At 48.6% G+C, this 13,472-nt stretch overlaps 2 protein-coding genes and 1 non-coding gene across 3 annotated transcripts; 1 reads left to right on the top strand and 2 right to left on the bottom strand.

Moving 5' to 3' along the window:
* Positions 1-270: 270 nt before the first annotated feature.
* Trnag-ucc lies at positions 271-342 on the bottom strand. The gene has a single exon. It is a non-coding gene; the product is annotated as a tRNA-Gly (tRNA).
* An 8,129-nt stretch (positions 343-8,471) lies between these two features.
* On the bottom strand, positions 8,472-8,912 carry LOC6598334. Its single transcript, XM_026990518.1, has one exon. It carries the CDS (start codon positions 8,864-8,866, stop codon positions 8,603-8,605), a length of 264 nt encoding a protein of 87 aa, XP_026846319.1. The 5' UTR covers positions 8,867-8,912; the 3' UTR covers positions 8,472-8,602.
* A 1,967-nt stretch (positions 8,913-10,879) lies between these two features.
* LOC6598336 lies at positions 10,880-12,278 on the top strand. The gene is made up of 2 exons (XM_002023427.2): positions 10,880-11,118; positions 11,321-12,278. The coding sequence occupies exon 2, from the start codon at positions 11,479-11,481 to the stop codon at positions 12,079-12,081; it is 603 nt and encodes a 200-aa protein (XP_002023463.1). The 5' UTR covers positions 10,880-11,118; positions 11,321-11,478; the 3' UTR covers positions 12,082-12,278.
* Positions 12,279-13,472: the final 1,194 nt, after the last annotated feature.

The raw sequence follows: 13,472 nt of genomic DNA, 5'->3' as shown, positions 1-13,472 counted from the left end.
GCCGCCACTTGGGACTGGTCTGGCTGAAGGTTATCCTAGGATGACGCTTAGAGCGATCCACCAGAGATCCTCACCGAAGTTTCTATACCCTTCTATACCTTTAAATCTACCAATACAATTTGCTCTAACAGATCTCCGGCATATACAAAAAGTATATTATACAATATTCCCTTAAAAAAAGCACATAAAATAACCACCATAGAAGATTTACTCCAGGAAACAGCGTACCAGGGTTCGAAAAAATAAGAAAAGGAAGAAAAAAATGAAATGTGCGTCGGCCGGGAATCGAACCCGGATCAACTGCTTGGAAGGCAACTATGCTGACCATTACACCACCGACGCCCCTTGGAGGTGTTGCGAATGCAGGCACCCTATTTCAAGTACCTTTTTGGAAGAGTCGCTAACGGGAGGAAGAGCGGCCTCAGGCGACTCATATTTCTGCCGTGGAATATTTCTAGCCAATAATGTTTCCATTATTATTATCTAATCATTGTATAATATTAGATATTATTATTATTATTGCTTGAAAGATGGTGCGGGAAACCTCAAGACTGTCTGATGAAGACTTAAGACGCTGCGTTATTGGATTACTTGTGGACTTTTTGTCGATCACGGGATCACATAATGCCAGATCCATGGTCTCTACTCTAGGAATATCATCAAGCTCTCCTAGCCGCCTCCGGATGTCTTGGCCAAACCCAAGGTACGACTAATATCACAGTGAACGCTGCTTGAGTTGTATTTAAAGAACACTTCACTGGCACCGGAAAAAACTGGCATTTGTTCGAGCTTAGGGCGAGCCCCGTGGCGAGGATGCAGTATCCCTGTATCCCTATCCCTGAACGTACACCTCTCTATAACTCTATATAAACGGATCGCCCTAAGTCCTGAGTACGCTTCGCCCCACATCCATCCTGCATCCCGTCGACATTCACGTGGGCTAAGTCCTGGCCATAAAAACCGAACAAAAGCAAACCGAATTACCATAAAGAAAAGTTGGAAAAAGTTGTGCGGACGGAATCCGAGCCACGGCCAGAGCCAGAGTCAGAGCCAGGACTATGGCCAGGATGCAGGATGCGGAGGCAGCTAGCGTGAGCATATACCCATGGCGATAGCCCAAAACCACCGACCAGAAGAGAGTGTAAGGAGGGTAGGGGAGCGGGGAAGGGAAAGCAACAGCTCGAGGCACGCAGATGGGCAAAGCTCTTGGAGCTTTGAAATCACAGTCGCGGCATTTAATGGCGGAATGGCGGCACGCAGGCTATACGCACACGCACACGCACAATCTCTGGTACGCCCAGGCACAGGCATGCACATGGAAAACACCTACGCACGCCTACGCAACACAAGCAACATACATGCACACGGCACACGGCACTCGGCACATGGCAGAAATGGCAGGCAAAGCGACACGTTGGAGCGACAGCAGCCTGGCTTAATGTGCACTTTCTGAGGGGTGGAAGGGGTGAAACTTTTCAACAGCTAAGGCCGGGTCTAGCCACCGAACAATTCAATTAATTATTGCCAAATTAAATGTAAAATATCAAAAGTTATCCCCTATGCATGGGGCCATAATTTCATTAGAACATGGATTAGTGCTGTCTCTCGTCTGAAGAGGAGGCAGCTGCTTCACCTGTCGGATGCGGAAGATGCCACAAGTTCCATAGGAAACAGCGTCCGTCGCAAGGGAGTGGAGGAGGAGCAGGAGAAGGAGGAGGAGGAGGAGGGCAACAGCAACACCATCCCGAAACAAGATTGTTGCTGTGGCAGCATCGCATCCATCATCGCTTAGGTGGTAAGATGGTACTGCCACTCAGGGCATCCACATCAACAGCCGCATCAACGGGTGTTGATGTCGTTGCCATAGCCACCAGTGGCAAGGCTACGGTAAGACTCTTGCAACAGTGTAGGCGTAGGAGTCACAACATCGATCTAATCCCTCACTTAGGTCCTATTCACGCTAATAGACCGATGCAAAGTCGGACACGTGTGGCTTAGAGGGAGCGAAGCATGCGGGGATTAACTGCCATTTGCATTCGACACATTTCAGTTGAGGCAGAATCCGCTGCAGAGTCCACATCCGCCAGCATGTTGTGGCTTTGCTTACGGGCCTTTTGTCCACCGCTCAACAGCTTTCAACAGCTGATGTATAGGTGGCATGTGTCTGTGGCATATCCTGTTGCGGATGTGAAGGCGGATGTGGCGGCGGAGCTGGATGCTGTGGCTTCAGTTGACTCGCTTGTAATTAGCTGGCTAATTTGATGAATGAAAAGCTGGCAAAGGCTTCTGTAGCAGAAAGGTGGCTCGTGGCTCGTGGTCCGTTGCCCGTGGCACGTGGCAGTGGAACAGTGAATCGAATCGAAATCTCATTGCCATTTGAGCCCGGAGCACTCATTGAATTGCCTTGCAGACGGCTCCTCATGGGTCCTGCTGGACCCTGATGGCAGCTGAGCTGATGCTGGCATTCGGGTGGTGCAGCTCTCTTGGTCCAGTGGATGCGAAAGCGCTCGCCGGAATCTTCTCGACATTTGTTGCCGCCAAAGTTGTTGTGGCAGCGTGTTGCCTGGGGCATACTTTGCCAAATTGTTTTGTGGAAGAATGTACGCTGCGGGTCTTCGGAGTCTCTCCTTTCTGTTTCTCTTTTTCCCGTGGCCTCTCTTGTAGATGCATTTGAAGCTGGCACAAGCTGCTTACCATTTATCAAGTGCCTGCGACACACGCGGCGTATGATTAATGCGCCCTGGCAGCTGGAAGGGAAGAAGTTCCTTTTGGCAATTAGATTGCATTGGGATGCACGCAACAGAGAGTGAGAGTTAGAGCGAGAGTGATAGCAAGAGGATGACGTTGACGATGTGGACGGGAATGGGAATGGAGATGGGGATGGGGATGGTGATGGGGGTTAGGGGTAAATGGCCAAATGACGTACATCAATCAGGGGCAGCTATCGCGCAGCTATCAAGCGAAACTTGAATGGGATTCGCCGAGTGGAGTATGCGTGATGCTAATAGCGTGCCATAAATTGTCAAGTGCGCCCCATGCTGGCGACAACAACAAAGCGATTTGTGCGTGCCGTGGCCCTGCTATGCCCCTGACCCACCTCTAATCTCTAATCTCTGGGCACCTGATCCTGATCCGACCCCATTGATTCATCATTAGTCACTTGGCCAGCATCGGGAGAAGCCCTGGGAAAGCAGCACGAGAAATAGCACCAGAAATAGGAGTACGAACAGAGGCAGCCACAGAGGAAGCATGCCGCAAACTGAAAGGAAGAGGGTCGAGATACACGCATAGGATATCATTAAGGACAGGACAGGACGAGTGGGAAGTGGGGGCCGGCACCCTAATTACACATTAGCATTTAGTCCTTGCTTAACGACATTGGGACTCTGCCGTCAATGTTATCCTCTTGGCATTGGCAATTGATGCCCCAGATGCCTGATGTCGATGTCGATGTCGATGTCGATGTCGTGCAACATTGAGACTACAAATGGGGGACATCTCTGGGCGCCCCTGGGGGCCTTGATCCCCCGGCAGCTGGAAACTGGGCCACATTGGTCCGAGGGCAAATGAAAATTTGCTGGGGAGGAAGCGATAGATTCCGAAAATACCAAAGTTATGTACATACGTATGTGGGTTAATAAATACGTCAAATACACGAAAGACACTTATCTAACTGTACCAATTGAATATTCGAAAAATAATCGGAAAACGAATCAATTACCAGGATGTATCGACTATCAAAATATATGAAAAAAAAGAAGCTTACTTAAGGAGTCTACATACCTTGGTGGCACCGCCAAATGGCCCCTATCCAGGCTCACTTCCACACCACTGTGCCCCACATGACGGTCCAGGACCAGGACCAGCACCAGCACCAGGACACTTGTGCATTGCTCGCGGCGATGCTTATCTGACGTGTCCCAGTCCTCCGCCTCTGCGTTTGCGTTTGCGTTTGCCTCTGGCTCAACGCGGACTTCTCGCACTTGTGCCTCGATTTCGCATTTGGTTTCTGTTTCAGTTTCTGCTACTTCGCTGAGGATGCCAAAGAAGAGCTGCCATCCCCCATCCCCCATCCCCACCCTGCAGAGCCGCACTGTGGCAAAAGTAAGGAAGCTTAAAGAACTTCAAGAATGCTTGACTCGAGACATTTTTTGGAAAAACTCGAACTTTTGGATGGCTGGAGTAGGGTTTTTCTCTCAGTGCAGACCTCAATTGCTGCTCGGAAGGCAGCAGCCGGAAATGGCTTGTTTGTACGCACTCACACGCGCTCTCACAGCGCCGACACAGATACACCTTCGAGGTAGCACTTGCATGAGTGTGTGTGTGTGGGTGCCACTCGGTGGGTGTTTTGCCTGCTACGTCTGCCGTGTTTTGGCCGCCCTCCTTCTGCCCTCCGGCCACCCCAAAAACTAAAGTCTGGTCTCCTTTTGGTTCCTTCCCTATTTGCAAGAGGATACCCTGGCAGCGGAGAGTGTTACGACTATTCCCAGATGCTTGAAAACGTATCCCGCAGATACTCTCGATCTGAACGTACAGCTGAGTCACAGGGGACTGGTAGCTGCAATTCTGTACTGGGGATTCATCTCCCAGCGGAGCTGCTTTCCCATACCCCATACCCCCCATAACGCCCATACGGAGTGGAGCGGAAGTTTCCTGGTGCGGGAGATTTGAGTAGAATGATGCCCGATGATTTTGGGGCTGATGAAGCGGTTTAGCACTGAGCACTGCTTGACCTTGTCTTGGGGCGAATAGGCTTCCACTCCGTCACATACACACACGTGGTGTGTGTGAATCTGGGGCGCCTCCTTTGGTCCAGCGCTAGTCGTGTTTCCCGTTTCGCTGAGCCACGCAGTTGGGCGTCCCCTTAATCGCTTTATCATCAACACCTGTAAGAACTGGCTGGCCAGAGAGGGGGATGTGGACGAGAATGGGCTCTGCTCTCCACAGTACGAGTGTTGCCACCAGTCATGATGATGGCCAAGTGATGTGGGATTTCCATGGCTCTCGAGCCAGTCGATTCCGTTTAACACTGATGGAACTGACTCTTGTTTGGGTTCCGTTTTCTCTTCTTTTTTGCATTGATATGTTTACTCAGCCTTGGATGGTAGTCCATGTGTGTGTGTCCTGGCTGTATCTACGTGCTTTTGTGGGCTGTGTTTGCATATTTTTTATGCGCATTTCCATGCGCCTAAAATAACGCCAAAAACCCAACAATTTCACGGAGCCAACCAAACAGAGAGGAAGAGAGAGAGAAAAAGAAGTGAATTTCCAATCATCATCCTCCCCATTCAGCGCCCATCCAACCGCACAAAGTCCTGGCAATTTGGCATCTTTTATCATTTACATGTAGATCCAGCACGACAGGAGGACAGGCAGGACCAGGCAGGACTAGGCGCTGAAGCTATGGCCGGGTTTCAATTTTCGAGCGTCATATTTATTTAGCGACTCGCTCGCAACAACAACAAAAAAGATCCACCGAGTAGTGGCTGCCCTAGAACCGTCCCCGAACCCCGTCCCCGCCCCCTTCCATTTTTGTTGGGGCAAACAAATCCAAGCTGATGCCACAAAACGATGCCTGACTGCAAACACAATTGGAATTTAAAAAGGCATTTGGTATTGACAATTTAGCTCCATTTCGAATGAAGGGGGGCATGGAAGAATGCCTAGAATGGCAGGAGCCTGCCAAATAAATTACGCAATTAGCCAAGAAGCAAAGACAACGACAAAGACGAAGCTCTGGGGAGACATTTCGGATGAATGGGGAATACAAATCGCTGCCGGAGAATGTAAAACATGGCTGTAATCAGTTGGAATCGTTTAGAGAATACTTTGGAACCGAACGGAACCGAAATCATACTCGGAATAAATGGAAAACCCACACAAAAACAATCTGCAGCTGATACTCCTATATTGGCACAAAGAAGTTCGTTCATTTCGGGGATAAAAATGAGTTTTACCAGGGATAAAAGATAGATAAGCGGGAGGGAGGAGGGCGTCTGGTCTAGGGTCCGACAAGTGGTTTAATGTCTGATTGCGCACCATTTGCTCGTATTTGTTAATTGAGAAAAATGGTGTTTCAAAGTGGTTCTTGAAGGTTGTCTCCCATTTCCATTTCCATGTTCTCCATTTTCTCGATTCCGACGGCTGTAAAGCGAACTCAGACAAAGACGACGACGAGGACGAGGACGACGACAAAGAAGGAGGCAGCGGAGACGTGACCCAGTCCTCATCCCGTGCATTTCAATATACGAGTATTTCCATGTATATTTGCCATTAGCAACTGCTTAGATTGGTTGGGGGTCAGATCAGGTCAGGTCAAGACAGGTCAGGTGGCCAGGTCGGGTCGGAAAGGGTTGCTTTGGATTGGGTTAGCTTGCGTAGGGCTTGTGTTTCGGTTTGGTGCTCGGTTTTGGGTGAGCTACGGTTAAATAAAAGGACTGCGGGAGCAGCTCTCAGACAAAGGAAAACGAAAAGCCAAACTACACAACCTCAAGGATTTATTAAGGGAGAAGAACAGGGGTGGGGGGTTGGGATGGGGGCACGTGCAACTTCATTGAGCAGGAAACTCGTAAAAACCGACAGCACCCAGCACCCAAACTTAAAGATACAATTTGGGATTAAGCCTGCTCCGGGCCAAGCCATTCATGAAGCGCCACTTGAAGGCTACCCCTCTCTCTCTCTCTCTCTCTCTCGAAGTAGGGTGGCTGGGGCGAGAGGACCTTCAACCTTTTGACTGCCCGCCCGAACAGAACCCAAAGCCCCACCCGGACGCAGACCCATACCCAGAGCTCGAGCTCGAACCTGGGACGGACGGACGGACGGAGGGACAGACACTGTTTGATTTGCGTGCGGAACGCGTTTTGCATTTTGTTGATTTTGCAGTGGGTTACCGTTACCTGCAGTCTGCAGTCCCCACCAAACCACTCAAACCACTTCAAGAGTTGCAATAAAAATGTTGGCGCCAGAGTGTTTCGCCCCCCCTGGTTACTCTCTTTCGCTCTTTATCACTGTTCACTGTTTGGCCTTCATGGGCTTGGCCTGACCCAATGACTTGGTCTTATTTTTGGCTTGGCCCAGACTCGCTGGCGTCGCAAGGCGCTGGTCGGTTCGATGCACTAGCCCATGGCCTAGTATCGGTGCGTTTATCGGGGGAATACGGAATACGTGCCTCAACCCCACAAACGAGTGTTTTGATTCGAAGAATGCGCGCCAAATCCATGAGAGTTCCCCCCCCCCCCCCCCCAACAACCAGCAGCCAGCATCTGCCCACCCCTCCTCACTGGTGTACAAGGCTGGGGCTGGCGGGGGAGCGTGGGGTACACGCGAACGCTTTTCATGCGCATAATCACACGGAAATTATATTGAAATTTCCCCTCCAATAAGCTCCGACACAAACTTATTCAGCCGAAAGCTGCAAGCTGAGCTTCAATGTGAAAGCTCTGACAAGCAGAAAGCTCCGACAAGCCGAAAGCTTATGGTGGTACCTATCCCAGATGTGTGCTTGTAGCACTTCAATCATGCATCTTGTATCTTTCTGTTGGCAAAGCCAACGAAACTTGAATTCTTGTACGAGTATCTTTCAGTTGCGAAAGCTTAAGCCTCAATAGGGGATCGGGATACCCATCTATTCGCTGGAACTGGAAGCTAATTGCCAGCAAATGGTAGAAGATGCTCGTGCCACAGCCGGCTCCTACGCAGAAATCTCGCCATTGATGCAACTGCAACTGCAACTGCAACTGCAACTTCAACTGCAGATGGGAGATGGGAGTTGGGAACCAGCTCGCACAATGCAACTGCTGGTTATATAATACGCGTCCAGAAGAGTACGTATATGTACATAGTTGGGTGTCCTAATCGAAACTGCCGACTCACGGCAGCCGCTACGACAGGTTGAGATGCCCCATTAGCCAAGCAAGCACTGGCCCGCTACTGGAAGATGAAGCAATAGAAGTGTGCCCCACTAGAGAGACCCACCAGCGACCCACTGAACCCGTCTGGAGTTGGTGGTGGAGATGGTGCTGGAGCTGATGCTGAAGTGGGAGTTGTGGCAGCGATTGCATGGCCACATGCCACATGCCACAAATGCCGCACATCTCGAGGATAGTAAAGTGAAACGACTTTAAACGACTTCACGAATAAGGCTTCCAAATGTCAAACTTTAAGCAGAGATTCCCATTCCCATTCCCATATGAACAAGTACGAATACGAATACGAGTACGAGTACGAATACCCGTATTAGAGTGTTTGAAAATATCCATGTATTTACTGATTTCCAATTATTTTCGCAATCTGAGCGGAGGAGAAGAGTCAGGAGTGGCTTTTAAGCTTATTTCTCGAAGGACACGGCTAAGTACTCGGAACTATAATAGCAATAGATCCTCAACATATAATCAATCTTGGATTAAAGTTATCTAAAAAGTGATTCCAGCACATACAGGAAGCAGAGCCATCACCATATCAAAAACCAAACATTTACCAGCTTTGGGGAACTGTTTATTCAACCAAAAAAGGGCCACGACGCTTGATCAGAGATGGATTATCCGTTGCAGGATGCTTGGATGCAGGCACCGGCTGGGTGGACGGCGGAGATTCAGGACACACGCTAATGCTTACTTTGAGCTGCAGCAGTGCCTCCTGTGGATTCATCGTCCCAGTAGCCGCATTCCAGAGTGTACCAGTTATCCTTCTGCTTGACGAAGCCGTGCATCCAGGCCGCCGTTAGGGTGTTGTCCACGTCCAGGCGAACCTCCTCCATCGACTTGACCTCTAGCTCGGCCACGTAGGCGACCACCTCCTCTAGGACCATCGGTCGGTGGAATACATTGAAGGCCTCCAGTATGTGGTCGGAATAAAGGTAGCGCTGCATCTCCGCAACGAAGATCTGACCCAACAGCCCCGAAAGTATCAGAAATTTTGCAGTGTCACGAATGACATAGTCTGATAAAGTTACTTGGCCTGGGACTCGTTTTGAAAAAAGTCTAGAAGTCATTCGAAGGGCAAGCAGAAAGCCATATAAGTTATTCATTTGGCTCATGGTCTTAGCCTTTTTCTCCACTTTTTGCTCCACCAGTCCACACCTTCCCGGATGAAGGCCAGCCATTATTCTGTTTACGTTTAAAAAAAGTATTTTATCCCCAATACAAAGGGAATTTCCCAACCTCTTTTTTTAGGGGCATTCTACTGGACAATGAACTAAGTCGCTAATATAAAAGCTTTATAAATACATATATCTAAGAATCTTGAAGAATGAGGATTAAATTCCTTTCAAATATGTATGCGGAATCATCTTTTGAAGGAAAAGCATCTAAGTTATTCCATAATATTTCCAAAAATAGTATCAATTCACTAAAGAACATGGATCTTCTTTATGGATTTTCTGAATATCTCGGGGTTTCAACATTATTCACTTGGTATCTGCATCCATATCCACGCATTTATCTTCGTATTTATGCATTAGCATTTATATTTATATTCATATTTGTATGTTTGTATCTGCACATCCCTCGAATGTGCATATCTCAGCATCCATCGCCATTCGCCGGCACCGTTTGATTAGAGCGCCAAACAAATTAATGACGCAAATTGGCATACAAAAAAAAGTACAAAAATTGACCAAACACCAGATACCAGAAACAACAAATACTATACTCGTAGCAACAGCAGCCACAGTAAGTGCCATGGAAGTAGCCACACTACAGTCTAGACAAGGCACAGACCAGACCACAAACCTGGCCCGAACTGTCGAGCGTCATTTGTGGCTTAGTCAGCGATCTTGGGGGGAGCTAATAGATTTGCATGCGACTGCAGCCAATTGGCAAGCACAGTGGACACAGGACACGGCAGAGTGAAGCCAAAAGTACATAGAAAGGGAAGGAAGGAGAACAAGGTTGCCAGCCGGGGAAGATGTGAGATGCACGGTGAAAATTGTTAGAGAGATTCATCCTATCGGATATACATATCTGTAGTTTCATCTTTGCTCCGTTCGCCCCACTGTGCGGGTGGTAATTTCAATCTATCCATTGAATATGCAAACAAGTCGCTGCTCATTGTCCATGGTACGTGGTCGGTGGTGCGGGGTCCATGTTCCGAATGGTATTCGGGCAACAGGTTCTTGGCCTCTCCGGCTGACTCTTAATTATTTCCATATTTTTGTGATTTATTTGGCCTTTCCCCTGCCCTGTCGCTGTCGCTGCCGCTGCCTCTTGGCACCCTTTGGATGTCGAGTGCACAGACTTTTAATTGCTTTGACAGCCATTCACTTTTGTTAGCCGAAACCACAGCCGAGCCACAGCTGGGGCCGAACCTGAGGATCCTTTTGCAATCGCACGTCTCCATCGATTGACCAAGAATGTGTGGGCCTGAGGCCAGAGCTGGGTCGCTTGATCGTCGTTTCGAGAGGCGACTCCTTGGCATGCACACAACTTAATTAATCTGAGTAGCTGCGGCCCCCCCCCTTGGGCATTGCCTAATTTACATATGTCCACCCTCTCTTTCTGCAGCATCTGGATGGTCAATCACCCCGGGAGACCATCTGATTGAATTCTTGTTAAAGATTTGCAAGCTGACAGCTTTGCAACACTGCCTTTGAGTGGAATAGGATGGCAGAATGCACTGCCCAACACTGCAACGCTGCTGTGAATGGCAATAAATGTCATAATAGAAGGAGAAAACACCCACTCGATGGAATGGCACTTCATTCTGAGACTTTCAGAGCTGTCCAAAATCCCCACAAATCTGGGAACAAATTTCCGGATCAAGTTGGCCGAGACCAGACATTTTGTCGAGGCGTCAGTGTCCGTTCGACAAGCCACAAAATATTTTTCCATAACTAGAATCGTGTCCGGACGACACACACGACACACAAAAAAACTCGGAGAAAAATTATTTTTCGGAAAACAAAAAATTTAGATCTTGTCAAAATTATAAGTAAAATATATTTTCCGAACAAAAATTTTTTCTTTCGGCTACATCGGTTCGCATTCGCGTATTCGAAATCTTTTTTACCATCGTATCGCAGTGCGCTTGCGGTCGTCAAGTGGTGCTATCTAGTTCTAGTGCTTTCCATCGAGTGCCTTTCACCTTTCACCTTTCACGTTCGTTTCGGAGTTTCAGTTGCCGGTGAGTGCCATCAGTTGTCTTTTGAGCGTACAGTGTAGTGATGGGCGGAGCCCAAGGATTGCTAAGGATATTCTCATGTCCCTAAAGCATGTCATAATTTATTTAAATTTAAATTTCAATTTGTTTGAGCAATATTGCAAGGGTTGTCAAAACTATTGTTCTAATTGTTGTATATCCTTTATCCTTTTTTTTCTGTCCTTAGCAATATGCAAGCCTGGGGCTCCCTGCACTTCAATAGCCAGTAATCGGACGAAGAGGGAAGACCTTTTTGCAGACTTTATCTAGAGGAAGCTCCTCGGAGGGCACAGCTAAGAAGTCGTCGTCTTCGAAGAGAAAAGAAGCATTCGTTAGCTTTTCGCCATGGGAAAGAAGGGCAAAGGAAAGAAGGGGAAAAAGGGAAAGAAGGGAAAGAAGTCCATAGCGGTTGCACCGGTCGCGGCGGAGCCCTGTCCACCATGTCCCGAGATACCCAAGGCCATGGCCCCGCTGGATCCATGCCCTGAGACCAGCGGCCCCCATGACGTGGCGCGGGCCCAGCCCAACCACTACCCTGCCCTCCTGCGCATCCCCGAGACGATGGCGGTGGTGGGGTCCGAGAACGGGTGCTACGACAGCATCTGCAAGCTGTTGCGCGCCGGCTTCCGGTGTGCGGAACGCGTCTTCGTGATGGCGCCCTGGGGCAACTACGTGGTCTTCCGCTACCACAACAACAGCGACTTCATATACTTCCTCTTTGACGGATGCACCTGCGACGTGAACCGATTCCGCTACTTGGACCTCAGCTGCGGCACCGCCGGCTTCCTCTACTTCGACAACATGCACGACGTCATCAGCTACATCATCCAGTCGCGCAAGACGCGCCTCTACCTGGAGAACCTGAACAAGATCGCCATCGACCAGATCGTGGAGGAGTATGGGGCCGTCACCTACACCCAGAAGGCCAAGTGCATGCGGTTCGCATAGGGACCCCAACCCACCCCTTCTCGACGAAACCGATCCTGACCTAAAACTGAACCAACCGAAAGAAGCCAGAAGAACATGAAGAAGAATACCCCTAAAAAAACCGAGAAATTAATCGAACGATGTTGAATGCCGACAAATAAATAATGGAAATTGCCTAAATTGACAAGAAATATACTTTGAACATTAGAACATTTTAAGCTGTAATCTTCTTTATTCTTCAGTGTTTGGCATAGTTGCAGAAGATTCAAGAATGATATTGAATTCGGAATGTTAATTGTATGGGTATGGGGCTTGTGTATCCGGGCTCCGTATCCACTTGGTCGGTCAAGCAGTCCAAAGACATCGATTGCAGATTGAGGATTGTGTAAGAGAACAAAGCGCAAACAAATTACCCGGACAATGGCCAATGGTTTTCGTTTTACCCGCTGGCTGAACAGGCGCTGGAGCGTGAAAGCGCTTTTGAATCTGTACTTTTGTTCGGAGACTGCGGACTACAGAGGACTACAGACTGGAACAGAGTGTGGAGCCAAGTGGATAATTGTGTTGATCCAGTGTGGATAGTGGATACTTAGAGGGCTCTATGGATCCAGGTGCATCTTGTGATTGAAAGTCACCCCATTGCGACATGCTCAAACGCACATTTTCGTTATCTCTTATCTTCGACGGTCACAGAAGGCAGCCTTGAGTCACTGCAAAATACACACAAATTAACCAAATTGTTGTTATTGGACATTGCCAGGCGTACTGCTCCTCATCGAATTTCTTCTGCAGTTGCTCCATAGGGGGAGCATGTAGAATGGAATTATGCCGTGCCTACCGCGGTGGATACGGGGAAGCTAACGGAAAAACTTTGGTGGGTTAATGTGGTAGGAAAATACGCGGAAGATCAGGGGCCGTTAACTTCAAGAATCCCATGGTGGTTTAGGTGCATCTTCATAACTTCAAATACTTACCCGATGTTCCCAAAATACTCTTTGTCCCTGAGAGTTCTCTTTTGAAGCATGTTATCGAAGAACTGGTGACTGCTGCTGCTGTTGCTCGTGCTCCTGATCCTCCTCTATCTGCCTTATAATTTGCTCCTTCACTTTGGACATCTCCCATAAATCAATCCTCATATGGCAGGTGGTTCTTCAGAGCCCTACGCTGCTCGGTCACCCTCGGCCATGTCGCGGAGCTCCTCGCGGTTGCATCCGCGCGGATTTTTTGGGAGCTTAGCTCAGAAGAGGAGCCCCCACGAGCCTTGAGCAGTGGAGCTGGTACATGGTGGTACGAAGATATTTTAATTCAGTTTTAAAAACAGTTTCCGAGTGACTTAATAAGTATTGTACTTTTACAGAGTTTTCAAGACGGAATGAGTTGGCAGTGCAATCTGGGATGAAAAGAGTTCAGCA

This window comes from Drosophila persimilis, unplaced genomic scaffold, assembly GCF_003286085.1.
Source record: "Drosophila persimilis strain 14011-0111.01,24,50 unplaced genomic scaffold, DperRS2 tig00000579-arrow-pilon, whole genome shotgun sequence".
NCBI lineage: Eukaryota > Metazoa > Arthropoda > Insecta > Diptera > Drosophilidae > Drosophila > Drosophila persimilis.
This window is presented reverse-complemented; position numbering and strand designations above follow the sequence as displayed.

What these genes read in the sequence shown, in the direction of transcription:
- LOC6598336 (XM_002023427.2), top strand. Translation starts at nt 11,479, where the DNA reads ATGGGAAAGAAGGGCAAAGGAAAGAAGGGGAAAAAGGGAAAGAAGGGA.
- LOC6598334 (XM_026990518.1), bottom strand. Translation starts at nt 8,866, where the DNA reads ATGCAGCGCTACCTTTATTCCGACCACATACTGGAGGCCTTCAATGTA.